Below are 12,061 nucleotides of genomic sequence, written 5' to 3'. Positions count from 1 at the left end.
AGTCCAGCAGGGAACTGATAAGTAGGAGGAGCCGGGGGACCTGCAGGGGCTCCAGAAGCCCCCCAAGGCCACTGGCATTTGGGGGACTTGGGAAGGCTTCCCGGAGCCCTGAGCGGGGCGGTGTTTGGTGGTGAAGCAGCGCTGGCCCGGCTTCCGCCTGCAGACCTGGAGGCCAGAGAAAACTTGGCATCCCTTGCCCCTGTTTTCCTGAAACTGAAGCAACCAGACAGACCTTCCTAAAAGATTTATGTCTCTGGAGACTGGCTGGATACTCTGTGTACAACACACCAGCCTGTCTCCTGAAAGGAGAGAAAGTGCTCCTGTTCACAAATTCAAGCAAAAAAGATAGCGTAAGTCAGCTACCCCTGTGTGCCTGCGTGCGCCTTCCCAGGACGCAGGCTCGTGTCGGTACCTGCCAGCTCCCCACTAACTCGGGTCTGAGCGGGGACCCCCAGAGCCAGACCTGCCAGCAGGCGGGCAAGAGAGCCTGGGACCGGGGGGCTCAGCGGCTGGGGCGAGCAGGTCGTCTGCTTGTGCGTGTGACGGGAGAAGAAGATGGGCGCAGCGGGTTAGGTTCCACTCCCAGGAAACGGGGGTCGAAGTCAGGTTGTGGGCGGCAGGGTGGGGCTCTCCTGTCTTATCTGTGGAAATTCCACAGCACTACCCGTCCCTTTCTCCGCCCGGCACCCCACATCCCAGCCTTCCCAAAGCTCCACGCCCACCCCTTCCCAGGATTCTCGACGGGAGGGGCGTTCTCTGTAGCCAAGGGGTCCGCGGCTGCCATCTCAGAGGTGGGGGCCCCGGGCAGAGGGCGTGCGTGCTTGGAGGCTGGTCCCTCCCTCATCCGGAGCCTCAGCCGGGTGTCACTGCACCCCCCGCCCGCTCTGTCCTGGCAGATCAAGATGCTGTCGGATCGGAAGCGGGAGCTGGAGCATCGCCTCAGCGCCACCTTAGAGGAGAACGACCTGCTGCAGGGGGCGGTGGAGGAGCTGCAGGACCGGGTGCTGATTCTGGAGCGGCAGGGCCACGACAAAGACCTGCAGGTACTGACGGGCCAGACAGAGCAGCGCTCAGCTGCCCAGCTAGAAGGAAAGGCTGGGAGGCCAGCGCCACCTCCCACCTCCCTCCCACCTCCCACCTCCCACCTCCGGGGTCAGCAGTGGGTGCAGGCTCCCCCGGGCCCGGTGGTAGCTCTGGGCTCGCTGAGTTGGCTGGGCTGGCTCTGCTCAGAAGAAATGCTTCGCCACCCACGGGTCATCCTTCCATTTTGTGCTGAGCCGCTCGCCCCAGAGCAGTTGCACCGAGTTCTCTCTGGGCCGTTCACAGGCTGGGACAGAGAGTGCGGAGTGTGGCTCTGCCTCGGGGGGCGGGGGACCTGCTGGGGCTTTCAGAGGGAGCCGTGACTGTGCTGGCTCACAGCGCTCTGCTGCTCCCCGGGGCGGGTGGATGTCGTTGGCAGGAACCAAGAAGCTGCCCACTGACCCGGCAAGACTCGCACCCTGCTTCTGCCAGTTGCTAGGAGAGGCACAGGCTGACCCCTTTGTGAGCCTGATTAGCCCTTTTATTTCTCACTAAAGGAAATTGCTTCATGGCCGTGTCTGTCCTTTATTGGGAACTGCCAACCGGCCTCAGCTGAATCCCCAAGCTCACACTTAGCAAGAAACAGCCCCCTGAACGAGATAATCGCTCCCAGCCTCCCCAGAAATGGAGTGTAGCATCTGCCACGGAGAAAGCCTTGCTGAGCAGGCCTCGGAGCACCGGCCGTGGCTCAGTGCGTGCTGCCTGGGCATCCCCGGGCGTGCCCGGGCGGGGGGTGGCGCTGCCATCTGTGTGCAGGTGGTCAGCCCGGTATGCTGGCGCTCCAGGGGGTCCCCGCCCACAGGCCAGGCCACGGAGGCCCTGGGCTCGGTGGTCAGCTGTTGAGGGAAGCCTTGAGATGTGGGATGAGGATGCATTTTAGGCGAAGATCACTTGTTACTGACACCGTCAGCCGGCTGAGCTACCGTCTGAGTGATTCACCTCTTTCAGGGCAAATTAGGGATTTTTCTCCCTCCGTGTTTTTTGTACGTTCAGCTTGGAACTTGGCCCATAGCCAAGTTGAATAGAAAACGATGTTAGAAGGAGTCTGCTCATGTTTTCAGGTTGATGGTGTTAATAGCGGTGAGTGTCTGGAAGCTTCTTTACAGGGAACTAAGCACCTTTGCACACGCTCTAAAACTGAGGGCTAGAAAAAATGAAATGCTTACCCGCAGCAGCCTAGCCAGTCAGTGGAACCCTCGCCGCCTGCAGGGCCTGGTGCTTGGTGCTGACTCCCAGCCGTCACTGGCCTGCGGGTCAGGGTCGCACCGGCCCTTTACCCGTCCAGCACCGTGCTGGGGGCTGCGAGGCAGAGCAGGGAGAGGAGGAGGAGAAGTGCAGGAAAATGGAACAGTTGCCCCTGCCTGGAAGAAACGTTCCGTCTAGCACGAATTCACAAATGAAACGTCTTTATTTCCCATCAAGAATTGGGGCCCTCGGCCCTGGCCGGCTTGGCTCGGTGGATAGAGTGTTGGCCCGCGGACTAAAGGGTCCCGGATTCAGTTCCAGCGAGGGCATGTACCTCAGCTGCAGGTTCAATCCCGGCCCTGGTCAGAGCACGTGTGGGAGGCAACCAGTTGATGTGTCTCTCTCACGTCGATGTTTCTCTCTCTGTGTCTCTCCTCCTCCCGTTCATTCTCTCTAAAACTCAATGGAAAAATATCCTCAGGTGAGGATTAACAACAAAAAACAAAATGAATTGGGGACCTGGGGCTGGGGCACAGCCAGGACTAGCGTGGACCGTCCGCACTGGCCGGCACAGGGGGCTGCATGTTCTCTCGAGTCCCACGTCACCCACAGCCACGCCCTCACCACGGGCACATCGCTGCCGTCTGACCAGGCTTCCCTGAGAGCGAGAGGCTCGCTCGCCCAGGGCCTACAGCAAGTCAGGCGCTTCCCACTCCGATTTGGAAAGTCTCATTTTTCCCAACTGTGTGTAATTCCTGTTCTTTGGTTCACATGAAACACCTTCCGCTGCTGCCAGTGACCAGCCTGCTCCAGAAAACCCTTCCTGTTGCCAAAATGGCCCGTATGATAAATAAAAACCCCAGCTTACTCTGATGGTAGTTGAACGATCTAAAATCGGATTTGTGAAATGTAGAGCTAGTGGCCTTGGGATGTATATCATCCATGGTTTTAATCTCTTTACTCAGGGAACGAGAGGGAGGCCAGCAGGCAGGGGGACAGGCCTGTCACAGCCGAACTCGGCCCCTCCCCGCCTTGGACCTGGTTCACTGTGTCAGGGGGTTCTACTGTGAAACCACTGACCAAATCCAACTCCCGTTTTTGTTTTTTTCCAGGCTGCGAATAGGAATAAAAATTATTATTTATTGAGGGTCCAATAATTCTTTAAATGAAGCTAAACTCTTGATGTCCAGCAAAGGCTGTTGTCCCTTTACGAGCCCTGCACCTGTCCTAGCCCACACCCAGCTGAGCGTCTTACAGATGTGCGCACGGCCCCACTGTGGGGCGACCCAGAAAGCGGCGATTTGGCAAAGCACTTCACGCTCACCGTCTCCGCTCCTCGGTGTGAGATGAGGAGGGGGCCCCACTCCTGCCGGCGCTCGGGCGTGAACTTGTTATACTGTGTGAACACAGGCATTGGGTGTCTTCCTTGCTCATACATATAAGTACATTGGGTGTCATCTTTGTTATGAAGGATGACAGTTCCCATTTTAGAGCGTTCTCATAGGTAATAGACCCGTCCCTGGTTTGGTTCGTGTGTGTGTTTCTGCATAAGCCTGCGGATCGGCTATCGACCAGAGCGGCGGCCCCGCCCTAGTGTTCTGCGCCCTCGAGGTTATAATCCGTTGGGCACCTGTGCGTGTGCGAGTGAACTAATCCCGTCCCGTGCACAAGCACTTGTCCTTGTCTGTGCAGACGCCTCCGGCTGAGGCCTGTGTGGAGTTGCCTGGAAATAATTGTGAAGCCCTCTGCCAATTTAGGATGCCGTTTGCAATCGTGCCAAATGCTTCCTAGGAATGTCTTTTTTACTTTATGTTTTTAACCTTCGTTTCTTTTTTCTGAGTCTCCTCAAAACTGGGGCTGGAGGCCTGCCCACTGGACCAGTGGGTATTGCTGATCCATGGGAGCCACGCAGAGCAAGCTTGCCAATTCCTTTCTCGTGCTCTGCACCCAGGTTCCAAGCTCTTCCTAGTTAAGGCACATCCAGACCCCCGGTGCCAGCAGCCGACGGCTCCCCGGTCCCGGCCGGTAGGGGGGCTGTCGGGGCGCCTAAAAGGCTGGCTGCAGGCTCCGCAGGGCAGCTTGCTCCATTGGTGAGCGAGAGCTGCAGAGTTCTGAGCTGCTGCCGGCACCCCTCTGCCTGTGCATCTCCACTGGAGCCACAGGTCCACCTGGAAAGTAACAGTGGTGTCTGTTCTCTTTTCTTAATCCTCACCTGAAGCCATAGTCATGGATTTTTAGAGGGGGAGGGAGGAGAGAGAAACACCCACCGGTTGCCTCCCATACGCACCCCAACGGGGATGAAGCCTGCAGCCTAGGCATGTGTCCTGACCAGGAATCAGACCCACAGCCTTTGGGTGCGTGGGAGGATGTGCGACCAACTGAGCCACCCCGCCAGGGGCTGAAGTGCTATTTTATAAGAAGATGAATTAGTTACATTTAAATCCCAGGAAGTTCTTCTCACACCAGTATATTGGGGCGGGGCGGGGGGCGAAGGGCACACTACAAATTCAAGAGCAGGGGGGGCAAATGTGGGAAACGTTGTTCCTGTGCAAGTGCAGTGTGTGGACATGTGCACAGCCGTTAGCAAAGGGATTCGATGCTGCAGTTAAGGCCTTCCGCTAGAAGCACGTGTAGCGAGGGGTGCGCCGGCACGAGCATGGCTGCACCGGTCACTGGAGGCGACCCTTACGTTCAGCAGCAGTAACGGCACCAGGGAGCAGTGGCCTCTTTGGACTCCTGCGAGGGGGGTTTGGGGTGGGAAGGAGTGTCGAAGCAACAGCAAGAGAGAGGGACGGAGCCCTGGTCCATAAGCCGTGACCCCTGATGGCTGTCCCCTCTCTACCCTATCACTCTCCTTCTCTGAGCCCCGGTGCCCCGGTGCGGCACCAGGGCTGTGTCCATAAACCGCGAGGTATGACACAGAAGGCAGACGCTGCTTTCCCCCGGGTTTGGGAACTCTTGGTGTTACTACTTGGTGTTATTCCATGTCCCACCCCCAGGACTTTTGCAGACAACCTTAGCTTTGTCACTAAAATACAACATGCGTGTAGTAAAGAGCACAGCTCTTCAGCAGACAGCCCGGTGAATGTGTACAAGTATGTACACCTGTGTAGCCACCACCCAGCTCTGCACAGCCTCTCATCAGCAACCCCCCGCCTCCCTCCCAGGCAGTAAATCCCCTGCCACCTCCTCAGAAATACCCTCTGCTCCGGCGTTCTTACACCTCAGTGCAGTGTGGGCACTGTTTGTAAGTGGAAGCATCCGTTATGCATTGTTTGATGCCTGGCTTTGCCCAACATTATGACTGTGAAACTCATCCGTGTGGTGGTACGTAGTGGTGGTGTGTGCCTCGTTTGCTGTGGGGTAGTATAGCCCAGTGGTTGGCAAACTGCGGCTCACGAGCCACATGCGGCTCTTTGGCCCCTTGAGTGTGGCTCTTCCACAAAATACCGACTTCTGCGCATGGGCCACCAAGTTTCAATCGCACTGTACATGTGCGCCTGCACGTGGTATTTTGTGGAAGAGCCACACTCAAGGGGCCAAAGAGCCGCATGTGGCTCGCGAGCCGCAGTTTGCCGACCACTGGTATAGCCATTCTATTTTTCCTGGCATTTGGATGGTTTCCCACTTGTGGCTCTCAGGGGTAATGCTGCTGTGAACATCCTGCTTGTTTTTTGGCCACACACCTGGTCGTTTGTGTTGTAAGAGTGGAACTGTGCTCTGGTCGGTGGCTCAGTGGTTAGAGCCTCGGCCCACACACCAAAGGGTCATGGGTTCGATTCCTGTTAAGGGCATGTACCTGGGTTGCAGGTGCAGGAGGCAACCAATGGATGTGTCTCTCTCACATTGATGTTTCTCTCATCCCCCCCCTCCCTTCCTCTCTCAAAAAAAAAATCGCTGGAAAAAATATCCTCAGGTGAGGATTAACAAAAAAAGGGTGGACTTGCCGGTCATAGGATAGGTGTGTATTTCACTCATTAGAAACCGCCAAACGGGTTTCCAGGCTACATCTTCCACCCACCTGCTGTGGGCGTCCCAGCTGTCCCACGTCTTCATCAACACGTGATACTATTTTCCTATTATGTATTTGTCTTAGCCACGTTTCGGTATTTTGCCTTTGTGTGTGTGTGTGTAATTTTTTATTGTGGAGAATTTCAGGTGCACTCAGAAACAGAACAGTGTAACGATGCCCCATGGCCTACACACCACCGGCCCCTGGCCGGTCCTCCGTACATCCACTTGCTCCTCTCGTGTATTGTTTTAAAGTAAATCCCAGAATTTTTATGATTTCATCTGCAAATAACAAATACCTCTAAATGATAAGAACTTGAAAAATATAACCACAAGACTGTTGTACTTAAAAAATTAGCAATATTTTCTTAATATCAAATATCCAGTGGGGGTTCAAATTTTCAATTGTCTTATGACAAAATCATAATTGCTTTTTATGTTTTTCGTTTGAATCGAGGTACAAATTAAAGTAGGCCGACCCATGGCAGTCGGTTGGTGTCTCTTAAATCTCTTTAACCTACAGGTTCCCCCTTTATCTTTTTTTTCTCCTTGAAATGTGTCCGTGGAAGAACCTGCGCTGCTTGTCCTGTGGGATTCCCCAAATCTGAGCGTCTCTGACGCTGCCCCTGGGGTAGCCCAGCCTGCTTCTGCCTTGTCTGCATTTGCCGTAGTTGGGGGTTGGAGGGAGGAGCTCCCTGTGGCCCCGGCCTGACCGCCCCTATGCTGTCTCCCCGGAAGCTGCACCAGAGCCAGCTGGAGCTGCAGGAGGTGCGGCTGTCCTGCCGCCAGCTGCAGGGGAAGGTGGAGGAGCTCACCGAGGAGAGGAGCCTGCAGAGCTCGGCCGCCACCAGCACGTCCCTCCTGTCCGAGATCGAGCAGAGCATGGAGGCCGAGGAGCTGGAGCAGGAGAGAGAGCAGGTGCTGTCCGCCCCCTCCCCCCCCCCCCCCCCGCCACTCTGGCACATGGGGTTCGCGGGTGACCCGGGCGGGCCCTGACTGGGAGCCCCCTGCTGCCCGGCGCCCGCTGCCTCAGTGGGAGCCTGTGCGAGCCGCTAGGCCTGCTGGCCGGAGCCTCGTAGGAAAGCTTGTTCACTGGTCGTTAGCCTCACCTCTCACACGGACAGGGTCCTAGGCCATTCGTGATCGCCCACTGGCTGCTTCTCATAACCACTCCTTCCGGATCGGGTCGTGCACTGACTCCCCCAGAGCAGCCGCCTATGGAGAGAAGCACTTTATTTGGCAAATGGGAGGGACTAGAGGCCAGGGAACATAAGAATTGGGATGCTGTATAGATGTCCGGGGCCCATAGAACTACCCATACTCTTGGAACAGGTGGTTTAAAAAAAAATTTCTGCCAGAACAGGATCTTAGACACTTGGGTTCATTTACTAGAAAAAGATGAGCGGGTGGCAGCACTCTCTCAAGCCCATAATCGAGACTAATTCTTTCGTGGGGCAGCTGAGACTGCAGCTCTGGGAGGCCTACTGCCAGGTCCGCTACCTCTGCTCACACCTTCGAGGCAACGACAGCGCCGACTCGGCCGTCTCCACGGACTCCTCGATGGACGAGTCTTCGGAAACCTCGTCTGCCAAGGACGTGCCAGCCGGCAGCTTGCGGACGGCCCTCAGCGAGCTCAAGAGGCTGATCCAGAGCATCGTGGATGGCGTGGAGCCCCCGGTAAGAGGCCGGGCTGAGCTGGGGGGGGGCGGGGCCGTCCCCTGCAGGACCTGACGGGTGGGAGCTTGAGACCAAGTCCTGAGAGAGGCTCGCCCTGGAGCTGGAGCCTTAGAAACCCACCGAGTGTCCCTGAGCCTGACCTCTGAGAGCACCGAGTGCCAAGCGAGGAGGGCTGAGAGCCGGGGTGCCGGGCGAGGAGGGCTGAGAGCCGGGGCGCCGGGCGAGGAGGGCTGAGAGCCGGGGCGCCGGGCGAGGAGGGCTGAGAGCCGGGGCGCCGGAGGCCCCAGGACCCTCTCTCCGTGCAGCAGGCACAGGCCATGGGCTCAAGTGCCAGGGCTTCCTGGGAAGCTTGGAAGCCAGGGCTTTGGGTCCAGGTGAACACTGCAGGTGACTTCCCTGTGGCCCGTTGGCCCTCGGGTGGGTTAGCTGGGCACCGGCACAGGGGGAAGGGCCGGAACTGCTGAGCGTGTCTGAGTGAGCACCGCGGTGAGGCGATCCACAGCAGGGCTTTCTGGAATCCCAGGTGCGGCTCTCTGTGGAGGAGGGGGCAGTCCAGTGGGAGGCTCCGGCAGGCTGGCATTGCTCCTGGCTCCGGGACCGCCTGCTGCCGGCCTTCTCTCTCTCTCTCTCTCTCTCTCTCTCTCTCTCTCTCTCTCTCTCTCTCTCTCTCGCGGCTGTTTCTGCCCGGGTTTCATAGAGCAGCTGTGAAGGAAGGTGGAAGGCTGGCCATCCTTAGCCGCACGGGCCGCGTGGACCTGTGGGATGGGCTGCAATACGGAGACTGGGTCGTGGGGGGCACAGGGAGCGGTTGGGGGACGTGGGCTGTTTACGCCACACAACCTTCCCTGAAGCCTGAAACAAACCAAGTACATGTCTAGCTGCTGCTTGCTGACTAGAGAATCTCTCTCCTCTAATCTTCCTTCCTTGCTTTGTCTCTCTTCTCTCTCCGTCCTGCTGTCTGTCCCGCCTCCTGCTATCTTTCTCTCCCCCGAACGGAACCATCTTTCCACTGGCCGCCTCGTCGCTCCCCTCCACCCTCACCTCTCACCATCTCTGCACTCGCCATCCCCCTGCTGGGCTGGCTGGCTCGGTCTGCTGTCAGAGCTCCCGGAGAATTGAGGCTGACTCCTTAGAAGAACAGATCAGGCAGACCAGCGAGGACTCGCGGGCCCTGAGGGAGCTCATGGAGGGAGAGAGGGGTAAACTGAGGCAAAGCCTAGAGGAGCTGCAGCGACTCCACGGTCAGGTGAGCCCCGGCCTCGGTCCGGCGCAGGGGGCCCGGCGAGCTTCCTCCCGTGTCCCGTTGGGAAGTGGCTCCCTCTGCGGCTCCTCGGGGGGCGGGACCGAGGTTGCAGTGAGGTGGGCGTCTTCCATCTTCCAGAGGAGAAGCCAGTCCCGGGTGTAGCCCAGAGTCACCGTCAGGGATGAGAACGGCTGGCCCGCCGCCCCCCGCCCCCCCCCCCCCCGCCCCACTACCTCTGCGGAGCCGGAGATGGGGTGCTGCCTCCGCGGAGCCGGGGATGGGGTGCTGCCTCCGCGGAGCCGGGATGGGGTGGTGCCGCGGAGCCGGGGATGGGGTGCTGCCGGCCGGGGATGGGGTGCTGCCGGCCGGGGATGGGGTGGTGCCGCGGAGCCGGGGATGGGGTGGTGCCGCCGGCCGGGATGGGGTGCTGCCTCCGCGGAGCCAGGATGGGGTGCTGCTGGCCGCGGATGGGGTGGTGCCGGCCGGGGATGGGGTGGTGCCGGCCGGGATGGGGTGGTGCCGCCAGCCGGGATGGGGTGGTGCCGGCCGGGATGGGGTGGTGCCGGCCGGGATGGGGTGCTGCCGGCCGGGATGGGGTGGTGCCGGCCGGGATGGGGTGCTGCCTCCGCGGAGCCAGGATGGGGTGCTGCCGGCCGCGGATGGGGTGGTGCCGGCCGGGGATGGGGTGCTGCCGGCCGGGATGGGGTGGTGCCGGCCGGGATGGGGTGCTGCCGGCCGGGATGGGGTGGTGCCGGCCGGGATGGGGTGCTGCCGGCTGGGATGGGGTGCTGCCGGCCGGGGATGGGGTGCTGCCGGCCGGAGATGGGGTGGTGCCGGCCGGGATGGGGTGGTGCCGGCCGGGGATGGGGTGCTGCCGGCCGGGATGGGGTGCTGCCGGCCGGGATGGGGTGCTGCCGGCCGGGATGGGGTGGTGCCGGCCGGGGATGGGGTGCTGCCGGCCGGGATGGGGTGGTGCCGGCCGGGATGGGGTGGTGCCGGCCGGGGATGGGGTGCTGCCGGCCGGAGATGGGGTGCTGCCGGCCGGGGATGGGGTGCTGCCGGCCGGGATGGGGTGCTGCCGGCCGGGATGGGGTGGTGCCGGCCGGGATGGGGTGCTGCCGGCCGGGATGGGGTGCTGCCGGCCGGGATGGGGTGGTGCCGGCCGGGGATGGGGTGCTGCCGGCCGGAGATGGGGTGCTGCCGGCCGGAGATGGGGTGCTGCCGGCCGGGGATGGGGTGCTGCCGGCCGGGATGGGGTGGTGCCGGCCGGGATGGGGTGGTGCCGGCCGGGATGGGGTGCTGCCGGCCGGGATGGGGTGGTGCCGGCCGGGATGGGGTGCTGCCGGCCGGGATGGGGTGCTGCCGGCCGGGATGGGGTGCTGCCGGCCGGGATGGGGTGGTGCCGGCCGGGGATGGGGTGCTGCCGGCCGGGATGGGGTGCTGCCGGCCGGGATGGGGTGGTGCCGGCCGGGATGGGGTGCTGCCGGCCGGGATGGGGTGGTGCCGCCGGCAGTGCCAGCACCGCTCAGGCTCCGGGGTTTCCAGTCGCTCTTGAGCAGGGACGTCTGAAAACCAAGGACTGACCTCCAGGCCTCTCCTCTCGGTGCCTCGCCTCGGCCAGCCCGTCCCTCAGCTTTAGGGGGACGTACGCTCCTCCCCCCGTGGTCCTGCCTCCTTCCCCGGCTCCCAGAGAGGACGCCCACATTCTGACCTGCAGAGTTTCAAGGGCTTAGGAGCCAGCCCCACCCGGAAAGGAGCTTCTGAAACGTGTCCGAGGAGATAAACACAGACTCTTCCTGGTGACCAGGGTCAGGTGTCGAGGTTCTGTCCGCTTGTGGGGGACACCGAGCAGGCAGCCTGTTAACCCTGCCCCCACCCAGCCTGCCCCCTTCTTTCCTCGTCCAAAGGCGTCACCCTCCTGCCACGCGGGGCTGATGAGAGGGAAGTGCAGCCTGGCTTTCGCTCCAGTCGGTCAGTCTTACCTTTCAGAGACCCCCTGGAAATAAACTCATCTTTTTGGGTCGTGTCCCTTAGACTTCCTAGTAGGACTCTCTTGGGAGAAATGGGGCGTCCCGCCCACAGCCGTTCGCCCCTGCGCTCCCTGGGAGGGACCTCCGGCAGGACAGGCTGTGGAGAGCCGTAGCTTGTTCCAGGCCACGCGTGGGGAGTGGGTCTGGGCAGCCCGCGACATTCTCAGGCCTGAAACCCAAGGCCCTTGGGTGTCGTTGGCCAGGAAGTGGTTCAGGCGTGGGGACGGGTCTGACGCTGGGAGAGTAGACGCAGGAGAATGCGGATCCGAAAGTTCTGCGGATTAACACAGGCCGTGTTCACCCCAAAGCCCGTTCACATTCCTGCCTGGTGCTTGCCCGCTCTTGGTCTTGGCTGGTTTTTGTTTTGTTCTGTTGCTTCTCAGAACGATAAAACGAAACCCCAGAGGGCGTCATCGCATTCAGAAGCGTAAGCAAGGCGTTGGTGGCTGAGAGTCTGATGTGGAACTTTTTTCTTTATTGATTTGAGACAGAGAGAGAAACATGTTTGTTGTTCCACCCATGTGCGCATTCATTGGTTGATCTTGTCTGTGCCCAGGCTGGGGATCCCACGCACAACCTCACCATGTCGGGGCGACGCTCCACAACCATGCTCCCGGCCAGGCCTGAGCGTGGCTCTGAAAGGGACAGCCCCGTGGTTCCCCACATCGGGGTCTTCTCTCTGGCTTCTGCGCCGGAGGCCTCTCCCTGACATGCACGTGGTCTCAGCCTTCCTCAGCCATCAAGGTCCCGGTCAGGTTTCGCGTCCTCAGAGCTGCCCCGGCCCTGCCGTGACATGCTTGCCCTCGCTCACATCTCATCTTCCCAGTCCCTAGGC

At 60.4% G+C, this 12,061-nt stretch overlaps 1 protein-coding gene across 3 annotated transcripts in view; it reads left to right on the top strand.

The window, feature by feature from the left end:
• BICDL1 (BICD family like cargo adaptor 1) overlaps positions 1-12,061 on the top strand; it is a gene marked incomplete at its 5' end in the record, with an annotated part of 82,905 nt that overhangs the window by 58,155 nt on the left and 12,689 nt on the right. For 2 of the 3 annotated variants that reach the window (XR_013997211.1, XM_081113353.1), the window contains 3 exons: positions 897-1,043; positions 7,015-7,194; positions 7,735-7,953. Coding sequence is in view for 2 of the 3 variants with exons in the window: in XM_081113353.1 (XP_080969479.1) it covers positions 897-1,043; positions 7,015-7,194; positions 7,735-7,953 (546 nt within the window). Of the gene's footprint in view, positions 1-896; positions 1,044-7,014; positions 7,195-7,734; positions 7,954-9,055; positions 9,200-12,061 lie in introns of all 3 variants that reach the window. The other variant, XM_081113352.1, reaches the window with a different exon arrangement.

The sequence above is a fragment of the Myotis nattereri genome (assembly GCF_964212035.1).
Source record: "Myotis nattereri genome assembly, chromosome: 19".
Lineage (NCBI taxonomy): Eukaryota > Metazoa > Chordata > Mammalia > Chiroptera > Vespertilionidae > Myotis > Myotis nattereri.
Note: the sequence above shows the minus strand (reverse complement) of the source record. Positions and strands in the feature narration are given on the sequence as shown.